Below are 14,367 nucleotides of genomic sequence, written 5' to 3' on the forward strand. Positions count from 1 at the left end.
GCTACCATGTTGCATGCTTCTTGATTTTAAGTAAGAACCATATCGGTTCCAACATAACTTGTACATCATACCCGCCACCCGACAAAACAACAACAGCTATGTTAATACTTACTACAAACATACATATATACACACATACACATGTAAATACATACATACATCTTGAGTCTCCGGGCTTATGTACTCGTTTTCTCTCAGAAACTACTCTCCTTCTTTCATCCGCTCTTAACTAAATGTTTACTCACCACAAATTACTGTGATGAGCAAAACATGGTAAATTAAATTTAATTTTTGTATGTAGGTAAATTTAATTTTTGCATTTTTGTACGGGTACATAGTTAAAAACATTAAAAATGCTTATGAGTTTGAACAACATTGAAGAAGAAAGTAGGTATGTTGTGGTGGTGTTTTAAAGGTTGATTTTTTTAACCGTATTGTTTTTTAATCTAATAAAATACTCAAATTTGCATCGAATACCTATTCAATTTTTTTTCGGAGACGCCATTTTGTTTTTATACCCTCCACCATAGGATGGGGGGTATACTAATTTCGTCATTCTGTTTGTAACTACTCGAAATATTCGTCTGAGACCCCATAAAGTATATATTCTTGATCGTCCCGACATTTTATGTCGATCTAGCCATGTCCGTCCGTCTGTCCGTCCGTCCGTCTGTCTGTCGAAAGCACGCAAACTTCCGAAGGAGTAAAGCTAGCCGCCTAAAATTTTGCACAAATACTTCTTATTAGTGTAGGTCGGTTGGTATTGTAAATGGGCCATATCGGTCCATGTTTTGATATAGCTGCCATATAAACCGATCTTGGGTCTTGACTTCTTGAGCCTCTAGAGTGCGCAATTCTTGTCCGATTGGGATGAAATTTTGCACGACGTGTTTTGCTATCAAACAACTGTGCCAAGTATGATTCAAATCGGTCCATAACCTGATATAGCTGTCATATAAACCGATCTTGGGTCTTGACTTCTTGAGCCTCTAGTGGGCGCAATTCTCGTCCGATTTGGCACAAATTTTGTACAACGGCTCCTCCCATGGCCTTCAACATACGTGTGCAATATGGTCAGAATCGATCTAAAGCTTGATACAGCTCCCATATAAACCTATCTCCCGATTTCGCTTCTTGAGCCCCGAATCGGACTATAACTTGATGTAGCTGCTCCTCCGTACTTATTCAATATACTGTGTTTACCTAAAAACAGATACAGCTCAAAGAACTCGACAGATGCGACCATGGTGGAGGGTATATAAGATTCGGCCCGGCCGAACTTAGCACGCTCTTACTTGTTTTATTTAGGTTAGGTTGAAAAGAGGGCGCAGATATTAATCCGCCCCATGCCACTATGGACATACACCTAAGCCGCTCTAAAAACTAACCTCTAAAAAGAAAATTTTAAGTTACGAATTCCGTGCTACTTTCAAAATCCTTAATTGTTTTCAATCTCCTAAGTTGGTTCATGTCTGATATTGTGTCTCCACTTAAGTGCCGGTATTTGTTAGACGCGAAAGCCGGGCAATGACAAAGGAAATGCTCCAACGTCTCATCATCTTCCCACATGCTATCACTTGCCGCACCGATTTTACACAAGTGAGCTCGTAGTCCTATGTGTCCCGTTATGATACCAATGGCTATACTGACCTCCTTCTTGTTTCCTTTCAGTTATAGCCTCGTCTTCTCACGATCTGGATCCCCCCATACTTTTAAAACAAATTCATGTTAATATTGCCCGCTGCCCCGGTTCAAATGCCCCATTCGTAAGGGCCAATTGTGCATCAATTTTTCCAGCATTTCTATAACAGCCCATAAACCACACCAAACTGTCGTTTTTTCGGGATGCATCGGTAACTCTTGTACGGCATGTGGCTGTTCTTTACCTCAGCTGCGGCAGTTTTGCTTGTTTACGTACTTAGCCTGAAATGAACCTCATCGCTGAACATATTTTTAGATGAAACAGAGGATTCCCATCGACATTTTTTCACCCAGCTTGAGTTTAAATGATTAGTTTTAACGATTTGCAATCGTTGCACTCATGCGAGTTTCTCCTTGATGAAATGACAGAATGTACCGAACACTGCACTTTCACAAATGACGTTTGACCACAATTCCACCAAGCAGTGCTTACACATTGAGAATCTTAACTCGCAAATAATCACCCTGTAGATATTGATCATAACATTGTGTCTAGGTTAGGTTGAAAAGAGGGTGCCGATATGTAGGTGAGTTAATTAATTTGCTTGCAGGTTTTCGTAGACATTTTTAGTGATTTATAATAACATGTACAATTACTAAGTTATTTTCCACACTTTTGCCCGACACTATCAGAAAAAAACCACCTTATAAGCAACATAGCGCACACAGGAATTGAGGTAACAAATGAAATATTCAGTTGAAGTTTAACTCTCCATAGGTACACACATTTGTTGAATTGCTGGATACTGCGGATTTGGATTTATCTGAAGAAACAAAATATTTACTAAAAACATATCTAATAGGTGTTTTCTGTATATTGGTAGAGCCCAAACGAAAAGATAACACAATGTGCAACTTAAGGGTAAGTTTTTTACAAAAGCACGGAGGAAAAAAGTCGAAGTATTTTGCATAAAATTTAAAATCACGAACGAGACTTGCCCAAACAAAGAACCTAAAAAACCCCTTTATAAAAGGCATTTTGTTGTTGCTACAGAATTTTCAAAGCAAAAACTTCTAGATGTTTTTTTTTTTTTTTTTGGCGGTAAATAATCCCAAAACTGCGTGTTGCTCATTGCATAATAATTAGCTGTTGTTTGAAAACTTAACTTTGTTTTTTTGTAAGATGGTCCACTATCCACTAAGGAATTTCAGTTAAATGAACAGATTCGTCTTTTCACGCTAAAAACGGTCAAACTCCACATAAAATATTGGAAATCTAAAATTTTTGAACAAAGAGGACTTAAAAATAAAAATTAGACAACTATTGCTAAAGTTCAACAAAATAGCCTGTTAAAGGCATGGACAAAGCCATACGTTGTCACTTATGTGCGTATGTGTGTATTACATACAAGCCAATACATTCTCGATTCGATTGGTTTTTTTCGATGTAATTTAATGCTCAAGCAAAGATGTGTGCCGACCGGTCGGCCAAGCCTCCTCAAGTAGTCAAAATTGTGATATGTAGTTTGTAACAGATAACCCACGACTGAACGAATTTCTTTTATTTTGGGTAAATACAAAATCCAGTTACTCAACAGTGGATGGGCGCTTTCCTCTGCATTAGTCACAATTAAAAATCAGAATCATACACTTGAGATACGAAAATTAAAGTATCTTGCTAAAGTTATTTAGTGCATGTATATGAATACATATATGCCAAAACTACAGCTTACGGGGAAAACGGCAAAAATTTGACCACAGATCTATGAATTTCAAGTTTTTTTTGGCCTCGGGTCTCCAAGTTCTCTCGTTCCCCACCCAAGTAAAATTATTCAGAATATTGTAGTGAAATGGAAGAGATTTTTGCCTATAATGAAAAAAGTAATAAGAGTTAATACAGGACTTTGAAAAATTTGAACACATTCAACAAATTTACAACGTGCTTTTCAAAACAAAAAAGGAATTTTGTGTAGACTGGGCATGTGACCAATAAAAAATGTTAAAAGTTTTCTCTTTTTTTACTGTAGTTACTTTCCAAATTTTTACTATATTCGTGTTCAACGCACAATTTCCTTAAGCTTAACTTAACAGTGCATGGTGTCCTTTTTATCGACGTGTTTATTTCTTATACTTCGTGTTCATTTATCACAATTTAAGTTATTCTACAATTTTTATCAAGTTTCAAAAATTTTAAGTTTTTGTTCACTAAATACATGGGAAAAAATAAAAACGAGACAACCATGACAGGCGAATTAAAGCAAGTAACTTGAACTTAAAATTAATGGTACGTTCACTGGACCAATATACATATATATTTTTTTTAATCTGCTCGTTCAATTTACGATAAAAATTAAGCAGATTGACCGTATATTAACGGAATTCCCTACATAGAGTCCTTCAATAAGGACGATATCTGAAAATCAAGTTTCGGCTTTTGTAAAAAAAAATATTTTTAAAAATCGCTTATATGCCGCCATTTTTAAAATACCAAACATTTTTAATAAACTATGCATTAATGTGTTAATCACCGTATTGCCAACATTCAGTGTAATTTTCCTTTAGTGAATTTTTGCAATTTACTCCGCAATGGTAGGTATTAAGATCCATCACTGTGGAAAGTTTTCACAAAACATTGTTTTCTTATTGTAGAAATCATCAAAAAGCGTTTTTCCCATAAAAAGACATGTAGGCAACACTCCAATCATATGTTTTACCACCAGCTTTATTTTGGTAAATTGTGTTGTTTGTGTAGCGTTATCACGAAAAATAAAAGTGAAAGAGTCATATGTTTGCTAACAATTATTATTTTTCAAAAAGAAAATTAATGAAAATGCGACGAAATTCCTTTTTTATCATGTTAGTCCAAATTGAAAAACGTTTCGTCCATGCTTTTATTGAATGCCAAATTTCAACTCAATAAAGAACTTGGTACCACAAATGAAATTGTTTTCAGATTTTTTTATATGGAGTTTAACTGTGAAAACTGAAGTTAATACCCACATTAAACTGCAGTTTAGTCAAATCTAGCTTTAAAAAAATGTATTTATAACATTCTACAATAATTGAATGAATTTTGATTACATTAAAAATTTTTCTAAAAAGAAAAATTTAGCAACTATATGGTCCCTAAACTGATGGGCATTCTGCTCAATTCATGCATTCGTGTGATGAAAAAAATCGTCCCAAACCTTATGGTCTCAGGTCATAGAATTTTCACAAACAAATTTGTTCACAAATTTGTTCAGGAACAAGGGGCAAACTTCTCACATATCAATGAGTGTTGTGCGCTTCAAGTTTAAGCTCAATGATAAGGGACTTTCCTTCTGGAAATTTAAAAGATAGTTGGAAGACTTTATGGGGGGAGTTTTATCTTATATATATAGAATTTATTTTTCAAAATGTTGAGCGGCTAGACTTTTTCGAAAACGGACTGTCATTACAATGCTGTCGGGTCTAAAAAGGTTTCCGATTCCATTAAAAATTTTCTTCATCTATGAAATCAGATATTTTCAATGAATTGGCGAACAAATCGAGTGACAAAAAGGAAACAAGTTGGTGGTCTAGATCGTTATTGTTTCTTTGAAAAATATAAAATTTCAGCACATCAAGCACATTTTATATATACGTGTGTGTTCTGGGTTTAACTTATCCCCTAAAATGAACTACTTACTATTACGTTATTAAAGTTTCAAAATTTCCCAAATTTTCATCATCAGATTTCTTAGATAAAACCATAAAGAATCTTGCAACTAATCATTTATTTGGAATCTTTGTATGCGTGATAATAACAAATTGATTTAAGGGGAAAAGTGAAAGTGAATCACAGATAAAGTTTTTTAAGATTCAATTAATAAATTGATTGAATCAATTGATTTTTAATTGAAATTTTCAATCACGATAGTGATTGGAAAACAGTTTCGATTCAATTAATAAAAATATTGAATCAATTAATTTTTTAATTGAAAATTGCATAAATTTCAATCAAGATCGTAATTGAAAAAAACCGTATTCAATTATTTATATATAAAAATTTTTAAGATTAAATTAATAAATTGATTGATTCAATTGATTTTTAATTGAAAATTTCAAAAATTTCAATGACGATGGTGATTGGAAAAAAGTTTAGATTCAATTGAAAACATTGTTGAATCAATACATTTTTTAGTTGGTAATTGCCTGAATATCCATTACGGTCGAAAATGAAAAAACATTTTATATATAACATATTTTAAGATTCAATTAATAAAGTGAATGAATCAATTGATTTTTAAGCGAAAATTTAAAAAATTTCAATAACGATCCTGATTGAAAAAGAATTTAGATCCAATTAAAAAAATTATTGAACCAATTATTTTTTTTTATTTGAAAATTACCTAAATTTCAATCACGATTGTAATTGATAAAGTGATGATTCAACTTTTTTTAATTAAAAACATTTTAATTTTATATTAAATTTTTAATTGAAAAAATTTTCGTTATATTTTTTTCTGTGTAGTATTCTGCCAGAATAAACATGTTGACAAATTTCCTATGAAAATAAAAATTAAAATTTTCTTTATGAAAATAAACATTGGTTGAAATTTTCAAATAAAATAAAAATGTTTTTTTTAGAAATACGCACACGTATGTATGTGTTGAATTTGGCTTGAATTTGTTTTAACTATAAATATATTTATATGCGTATTGTGAAACTGTTGTTTGCCATAATAATTAACAATACAAAATAAATTAAATAAATATTTATATTTATTCTTGAAAAGCACATGCATACGCTGAACGTACATTAATCGAAATCAGAGGTGCGCCCTATAAGTTGCATTTTACCCCATGAAAATATTAAGTGAATCCTAGAACGCACCAAATTATGTTTAAAGAAAATCTAACCAAAATTTGGTTGTCTTAGAACAATTTATAAAGATAATTAAATTGTTTTATATAAAGAAAAAAAAATCAGTAAAAATAACTTTCATTTTCTTTTTGTTTGCTGTCCCATCATTTTGAACTCTTTATAAACCGTTGATTTAATTGAGAAGATGAATGTCGCATAAAGCCTTCGCTCTAGAAGCATTTAAGTTCTTACTATTAACAATTTCTTTTCAAAGTAATATATAACTAATGACATTTTACATGCAACGTATGTATTTAAGTGCAGTGATGCGAGTACATTTTCAACCATTTAAACATGCAATCAGTGGACTCGATTCGCATGTAGCAAATTGAAATTAAATTGATTTGCACGATTGTTCGGCTGCTTTTCTATATACAGTCATCGGCATAAGTATTTTGACAAACTAATTTTCGAACAGTTTAGTTTACATACATTTTTTTTTAATTGAAAAAAAAAATCCTAATATAACTAAAAGTAGTCATAAATGATGAATTTAAAACTTCATATTTTTTTTGATTCAAACTTTATTTTTGAATAAATTACTAAGCAAAGTAACAAAATGTTAGGAGGCATAAGTATTTTGACATTTAATTTTATTATAAGCATAAATAAAATATAATTAATTTTATGATCAAATTAATAGAAAATAGAGCTTAGAAGAGTGGGCGTGACTTTTGGCGATCGTGATCGCTTGGAGTGGATTTTACTATAGTTTTATTAAAATAAAAAGCGATATTAATTGTAAAATTTCAATTTCCGCCATTGTATCATCTTTAGGGCTTGCCACTAAATTACAGCATTTTTGCTTGAATTAGACCTGTCGACCATTCTTACGAATTTGGCATAATCTAATAGAAAAAAATTGTTCTTTGTGGCATGAAGCATTGCCTAGCCGTAAAATAAAAGTGAAATTTCTTTAAAAAATTTATCAAAATTTAAATTTGGTTATTTACGGAGTTAAAAATTTACTTCGCATACAATATTTGAGCTATATCATCTACATTTATTCAGATTTCCAGCGGTTCAAGAAATTAAATCGGGAAATTTGTTTATATGGGTACTCTATATATTTATGGACTTATCTACACTGAAAATAGTGAACCCGAAATTAAAGAAAAATTAACTAAATCATGGTCAAATAAGAAATTTTTTTCTCCCGTTTAATTTATGATTTGAGTAAAATCATTATTTTAGGTTTATACAAATTAACTTAAATCTTGTTAAAATGTACAAAATGTTGGATAACCTTTATGTTATGGAAGTTTAAAGGACACCGAAATTCAAATGTTTTTTAACCAAAATTAAAGTTACAATTTCATTTCCTTTATAACAAACTTCTTCAATTGGTATATAATGATTAACCTTAAATTAATCCATAACATATTTGAATGTGGTATAGTGCGTAAATGGTTTTCAACGTTTGTAATAAGGATAGATTAAATTAAAATATATTTTAATTGCACTATTTTCAAGAAAATGTACGTAAAGTATTAAAATCCATAAAAATATACATTTTTAACGTTTTAAAAATAAGGAACTTTACAATTATTATTTTCCTAGAAGTAGGTTTTTGTTTTTATATAATATTTGCTTAACAAAAACAGAAAACGTTGTAATAAATGCTAGATCCGTATAAAAAGTATCGCGCATTTTGTTTTTAACTATGAATATCCTTTTTGTATCACCTATAAACGTTGCCATATGCTACAGTCAGCATTCGGAGTGCGTCCGTTCAGCTATGCCCTTTTACAGATTTGTTTTTCACTAAATGTCTAAAATTATAAAAAAAAAAAACTATTTATTATTTCAATAAATAAATTTATTTGAATTTAGGAAATGTATTTCCAATTACATGAACTAAATACTATTTCTTTGGTATTAGTATATGATTTCCGTAGTTTAGTAAATTTTCATAAGATAAGAGAAAATTTGCATAAGGTAAAATTAGATGTTTATACCATATTAGGGTAAATTTTTTGGTCCAAAATAAGATACTCCTTTTTTTAGTTTTATGTTTTATTGGAGCTTTTAAATGTACTTCACATCAGAGAACAGAATGAAACCATTCGCTTATATAATGCATTCATTTGTTCTTTACTTTATTTTACTGCTAAATAAAGCTAAAGGGCTAAAGTTTTTTGGATACGAGGATGACGTTTTCGTCGTGGTGTGTGGCCGTTCAGAGAGCATATAGTATGGTGCCAATATTGGCAAAGAGGCTTGGCGTAAACCCCCGAAAGATAAAGTTGGTGCTATTCCGCAATATAAAGTAATTTGGTGTGTACAGGGGCCCTCTCCTAGATGGGGTGGATTTATCGCTCTCACTATAGCAATTGCAATATCAGGACTTTGAACACGCGCCATAGGAGCTTGAAATAGCAGATTGGAGGGAACTTCTTCAGCCGGCTGGCTCCCATTATTGTCATGCATGTTGGCTCTTTATCTTCTTCATTGTAATACCTGACATTGAACCGCCGTAAATTTATTCTTTGTTCTTCAGAGCTTTTTAAAGCGAATTCAAAAATGATTTGACGCATCAGCACAGCTGATGGGGCCACCTTATTAAATACGCCTTGGGTTCGATAATTTATACAATGTTAATGCAAACGAATGACTATAAAACTGTTCTCTGCTTCACATACCAAATTGTAGCATGACTTTGTTGGCAGGTATGTCCAAGTATAAGTCAAATTGCAATCCCAGAAGACCTACACCATTAAAAATTATATGTGCAAAATAATATTAATATTAATATTAGGCAGTGAGTTCACATTTTGACTTGATTCTGACATAAAATACAAAGCTAAACTATTAATCAAATGAATTCAATCCACATTTTTTAATGATTTTGAATCGAAATTTCGCTAAAAATCAGATTAAAATCCCGTTTATCTGCGCGGAATCAACCACCTTGCGTTAAATGGCTAAGAGACAGTATTTCAGCTATAAAAATGAATAATTACTAACAAAACATCTCTGGAATCTCTTATTATTGAAAAACAATAAATGATATTACCATACCCCCACCATTTGGCGGCGAGTATAAAAAGGCGATCTCCCTGGTTGGCCATAAAGTTTGTGTGTAGTTTTTGCGTAGTATATCAATACCCAAAAATAATCATAAAAAGTTTGTTCTTATCAATATGTTGTTATATTAAAAATATACCTACTAGTATGTGGTCCCGCTTTTATATTCTACAAATGAAGAATTCGACTCTCATAATGGTACGTTGTACATAGTATTGATATCAGTATGTGCATTATACATACATACAAACCTTAAATTAAGTTTTAAAGAAACAAATAATGTCGCAAAAAAGCAGGTAAGCATTGCTTATCGCAAATGTTTATTATTTTTCTATTGCAAAAATATTACAAATAAAACTTCTGTTTGATCAATGTGAATTGCAGTTCTCTAAATATATTTATTTTCCAAATACATTTTTTGAATAACCGTTTAATTCGGTTTTACGGCGGGTAGGCTGACGCAATCTGTTTCTGTGATAAAAAAAATAACATAAAATCTCCTGGGGGCCTTTTAAAGCCTATAGAAATTTAATATTTACTATTTATATTTTGTTCTCTTTCAATATTTTATATAGGGTACGCTTTATGCATCCTTTGGGTTGAGTTACATACTTCCTAGGAAATAGTTAAGACAACTTTTAGTTTATACTATTGTTTCTCAAAATGCACCTTTTTATTATCAATTTCAGAAAGCTTCTTCAGCTCTACATAAACTTTTTGTGTATGGTGGTTTAAAATATGGTCAGCCAAGCCATTCCATATTAGCGAACAATGCCAATGGGTTGTCGAAATTTTGGTGCCGCGCTACTACAACTGAAAAGTATCCCTTGGTTATTGCAACACGTTATAACATTCCATTTTTGCTCAATAAACCAGGCATGGGCTATTACGTGACTGGCGAAATATACGAAGTTGATGATAAAATGTTAAAATCTTTGGATAATTTGGAGGATTGCGAAGATATTTACCTACGTGAAAAGCGCGATATGAACATTGGCATCGGAGAAGGGTAAGTGTTGACAAAGAGGGCCCTACTACACCAAATTCATACGAGCATATATTCCAAACTGTTATTCCCTTTTGATTTTAGCACTGTGCCTTGTTACGTTTATTTGCTGGATAAATATCCCGAGAAGCTTTTAAATCTACCATTCTTGTCCAGCTATGAAAATGGGCCGGCTCATCCATATGTCCCTCGCAATCAGCGCCATCACAAACATCCTCCCAACGAAGATTTATCTTACACCAAAACGACTGTGGTAGCCTGAATTCTATTATCTCAGGATATTTTGTTATTTTAATCAAATCGATAATCTTCCTCAAAAGATGTTACATAAATACAAATCTTTTGGTTATATATGTAGTATGTCGACTTTTAGCTTTATATAAGTTTTACACATATGTATGTACATATATATAATATTACATATGTACTATTTACTCTTAAAATGAAGCAAACATGTATCTTAACGATCCGAATCGTTGCTTCCCTTTAGTATACTTAAAGTATTGCATTTGTTTACCTATGTAAATCGTATTCGTCGTTTCACCGGACTCGAGAATAAAAATGTCCAATAAAAATTTTATAAGAAGCTTTGTTTCTGTTTCTTTCAGGTTGATTTTTGTTGTTGTTGCCCAACAACAAAAATCTATACTATTCATCATTGCACACTATTTTGTGGCTTATGTCTTGAATATACTATTGTGTTGCCCAAAAAGTAATTGTCGGTAGTATAGTAGTAATATAGTCGGCGTTGACAAATTTTTTCAACGGCTTGTGACTCTGTAATTGCATTCTTTCTTCTGTCAGTTATCAGCTGTTACTTTTAGCTTGCTTTAGAAAAAAAGTGCGCGAAATTTTGTTTACATTTGTTTGTTTGGCGTCAATTTTAATATGGGTACCACATGTATTGAAAGAAATTCATTTAACAAACCGAATCAACGCTTGTGATATGCACCTTAACGCAATGAATTCGATGCGTTTTTAAAACGAATCATAACTGGAGATGAAAAATGGATTGTTTACAACAACGTTAGTCGAAAACGATCATGGTCCAAGCATGGTCAACCAGCTCAAACCACTTCAAAGGCTGATATCCACCAAAAGAAGGTTATGCTGTCTGTTTGGTGGGATTGGAAGGGTGTGGTATATTTTGAGCTGCTTCCAAGGAACCAAACGATTAATTCGGATGTTTACTGTCAACAATTGGACAAATTGAATACAGCCATCAAGGAGAAGCGACCAGAATTGGTCAATCGTAAAGGTGTCATATTCCACCAGGACAACGCTAGACCGCACACATCTTTAGTCACTCGCCAAAAACTGAGTGAGCTTGGCTGGGAACTTTTGATGCATCCACCATATAGCCCTGACCTTGCACCATCAGACTACCATTTATTTCGATCTTTGCAGAACTCCTTAAATGGTAAAACTTTCGGCAATTATGAGGCTATAAAATCGCACTTGGTTCTTGGTTCCAGGAAGATGGCAAAAGGTTATCGAACAAAATGGCAATTATATATTTGATTAAAGTTCCTTCTAAGTTTTATTAAAAATGCATTTACTTTCTTTTAAAAAATCCGCAATTACTTTTTAGGCAACCCAATATTAAGTATACATCATTTTAAACTTTTAGAGCGTGTGTCGAATGATAGCAATCTCCTATGGTGAGATGTAAAAATGACAGGGGGTAATATTTTACACTGGTGAGAAAAAATCGTGCACTATTTGTCAAAATCTGTGATTAGTCCAACTCTGATTTTGTGTATGTTACTAGTTCGCGCCAATTTTCATTGTTTGTATGATTATGGCTCCTAACTATAATACACACAACCAAAACTCGTTGACAGATAGTACACTTCGCGGGAAAAAATTGTACTCTGCTGTTTACGGTAATTATGCTGGTAATTATGTCATGAAAGCTGGTCTCATTTATACAACAACCACAAATCATATGGTGAGTGTGTGATCTATGGTTCTTAACTTTAATACACACACAAACCAAACTCGTTGACAGATAGTGCAATTCGCGAGAAACAATTGTACTCAGCTGTTAACGGTACAGTACCTGGTAGTTATGTCATGGATACTAGCTCGCGCCATTTTTTGTTGTTGGTGTAAGTTATGGTTCTTAACTATTATACACTCACACAACCAAAACTCATTGACAGATAGTGCAGTTCACGAGAAAAAAATTTTACTCACCTTTTTACGGTTCACTACCTGCTAATTATGTCATGCTAGCCCCAGGTTACTCAAAAATTATTCACCATACTTAACGTCATATTATAACTATCCCTTCAACTTTGCTACCATTCGGCACACAGAATGCCAAAAATTAAAAAAAAAGTATATCGGATGATCGCTTGGCTTAACCTTATTCAGTGAATCCTGGGATATATATAAGGCATTGCAGAATTTTTTCTTGCAATTACGAATGAAAATGCAGGATTTGACATGTCCATGCAACATGAAATTAAGTTTTTATTTGGATTGTCATGTTAAACAGCCACAAGATTAAAAGATTTATAATTATAAACGTTTACATTACAAATTAAACCATTAAAAATGTGAAAAACCTTTAAAACCTCAACAAGTCATTTCACGTTCTAGTGACTTTATCTTGTATAAATTTGGCAAGGACCCAGGCACTTATAAGGTGAGGTCATGCGAACAGCTGAGTACAATTCTTTTTATTTTTGTTTTGATTTTGCAGTAAATTTAAATGTCAAAGGCTTAATAGGACACCTGTGTTTTTTACTAAAATCTTAAAAGAATTTTGTATTTGATCCAATATTCCACCCATAAGCAACAAAACAGTGTTATAATGATAAATATAAAACACGTTTGAAGAAAATAAGTTGTAAAACTAAATTTAATTCTAAAACCACTCTGACATTTCAAATTAGGGCATTTGCCACTCAAAGTAGTTTCTTTGGTACCCCTCTTAATTGTACCATGGCTAGGATCCAAGATATTTTCATTTAAGCGCAGTATGTACCTCTGCCGAAATTTTCGTTATCATATGAAATGCATTGATATATCCTAAACGAAATTTTCGTTACCGTTACCGAAAATTTCGCTTGCAAGTACGCAGCTCAAATGAAATTTTCTTCGCGTAACAGGGTGACATAATAGGCATTGGTGAATATTTTCTTGTTTGTATATGTATGTTTTAATAGCTCTACAACAACATGAAATAAAGTTATTTGCAATTAAAAACGATTAATCGCAGCACATCTGTACTTTATGAGCCAAAAATTTTTCAGTGGCGACATAAATGTCTTGGATGCAACCGAAAATTTCGCAAGAAGTGCATACCCAGCTTTACAGATAGTAGCAATTGCCCAACAACAAAATATTTGTCAAAATCAGTGATTCGTGCAGCTCTACTTTTGTGTTTATTACTAATTGCCGCTATTTTTCGGTGTTTGTGTGTATTATGGTTCTTAACTATACTGCACACACCCAACCAAACAACCAAAAAACGTTGACAGATAGTGCACTTCTCGCGTAAAACTTAACTATTTGATGTATACTACTTAGGCAAATTTATACAAGGTTAGGTCACAAAACGGATTAAATAAGGTGGTCTCACGCGAGCAGCTGTTAACACCGACCAGGTTTGACATTATTAAGTTCTCTTTGTTGCTATCTTCTTTCTTGCAAATCTCTACTCATGTATACACACTTATATACCTGTGTTGGCAAAACGTCGATCAGCTTGTTTAATTGTTTCGCCATGGTGAGGTCATTAGCCCAACGAAATCATCTTTACATCCCAGTGGCAAGTTGGCGAAAATTCCCACTA

At 32.5% G+C, this 14,367-nt stretch overlaps 1 protein-coding gene across 1 annotated transcript; it reads left to right on the top strand.

Moving 5' to 3' along the window:
* Window positions 1-2,402: 2,402 nt before the first annotated feature.
* LOC106096138 (troponin C-akin-1 protein) lies at window positions 2,403-11,148 on the top strand. The gene is made up of 3 exons (XM_013263728.2): window positions 2,403-2,563; window positions 10,246-10,565; window positions 10,647-11,148. Exons 1-3 carry the CDS (start codon window positions 2,549-2,551, stop codon window positions 10,822-10,824), a joined length of 513 nt encoding a protein of 170 aa, XP_013119182.1. The 5' UTR covers window positions 2,403-2,548; the 3' UTR covers window positions 10,825-11,148.
* Window positions 11,149-14,367: the final 3,219 nt, after the last annotated feature.

The sequence above is a fragment of the Stomoxys calcitrans genome, chromosome 5 (genome assembly GCF_963082655.1).
Source record: "Stomoxys calcitrans chromosome 5, idStoCalc2.1, whole genome shotgun sequence".
NCBI classification, from domain to species: Eukaryota; Metazoa; Arthropoda; class Insecta; order Diptera; family Muscidae; genus Stomoxys; species Stomoxys calcitrans.

Coding starts and splice junctions, on each gene's coding strand:
- LOC106096138 (XM_013263728.2), top strand. Junction 10,566..10,646: donor AACATTGGCATCGGAGAAGG/GTAAGTGTTGAC, acceptor TTTTGATTTTAG/CACTGTGCCTTGTTACGTTT.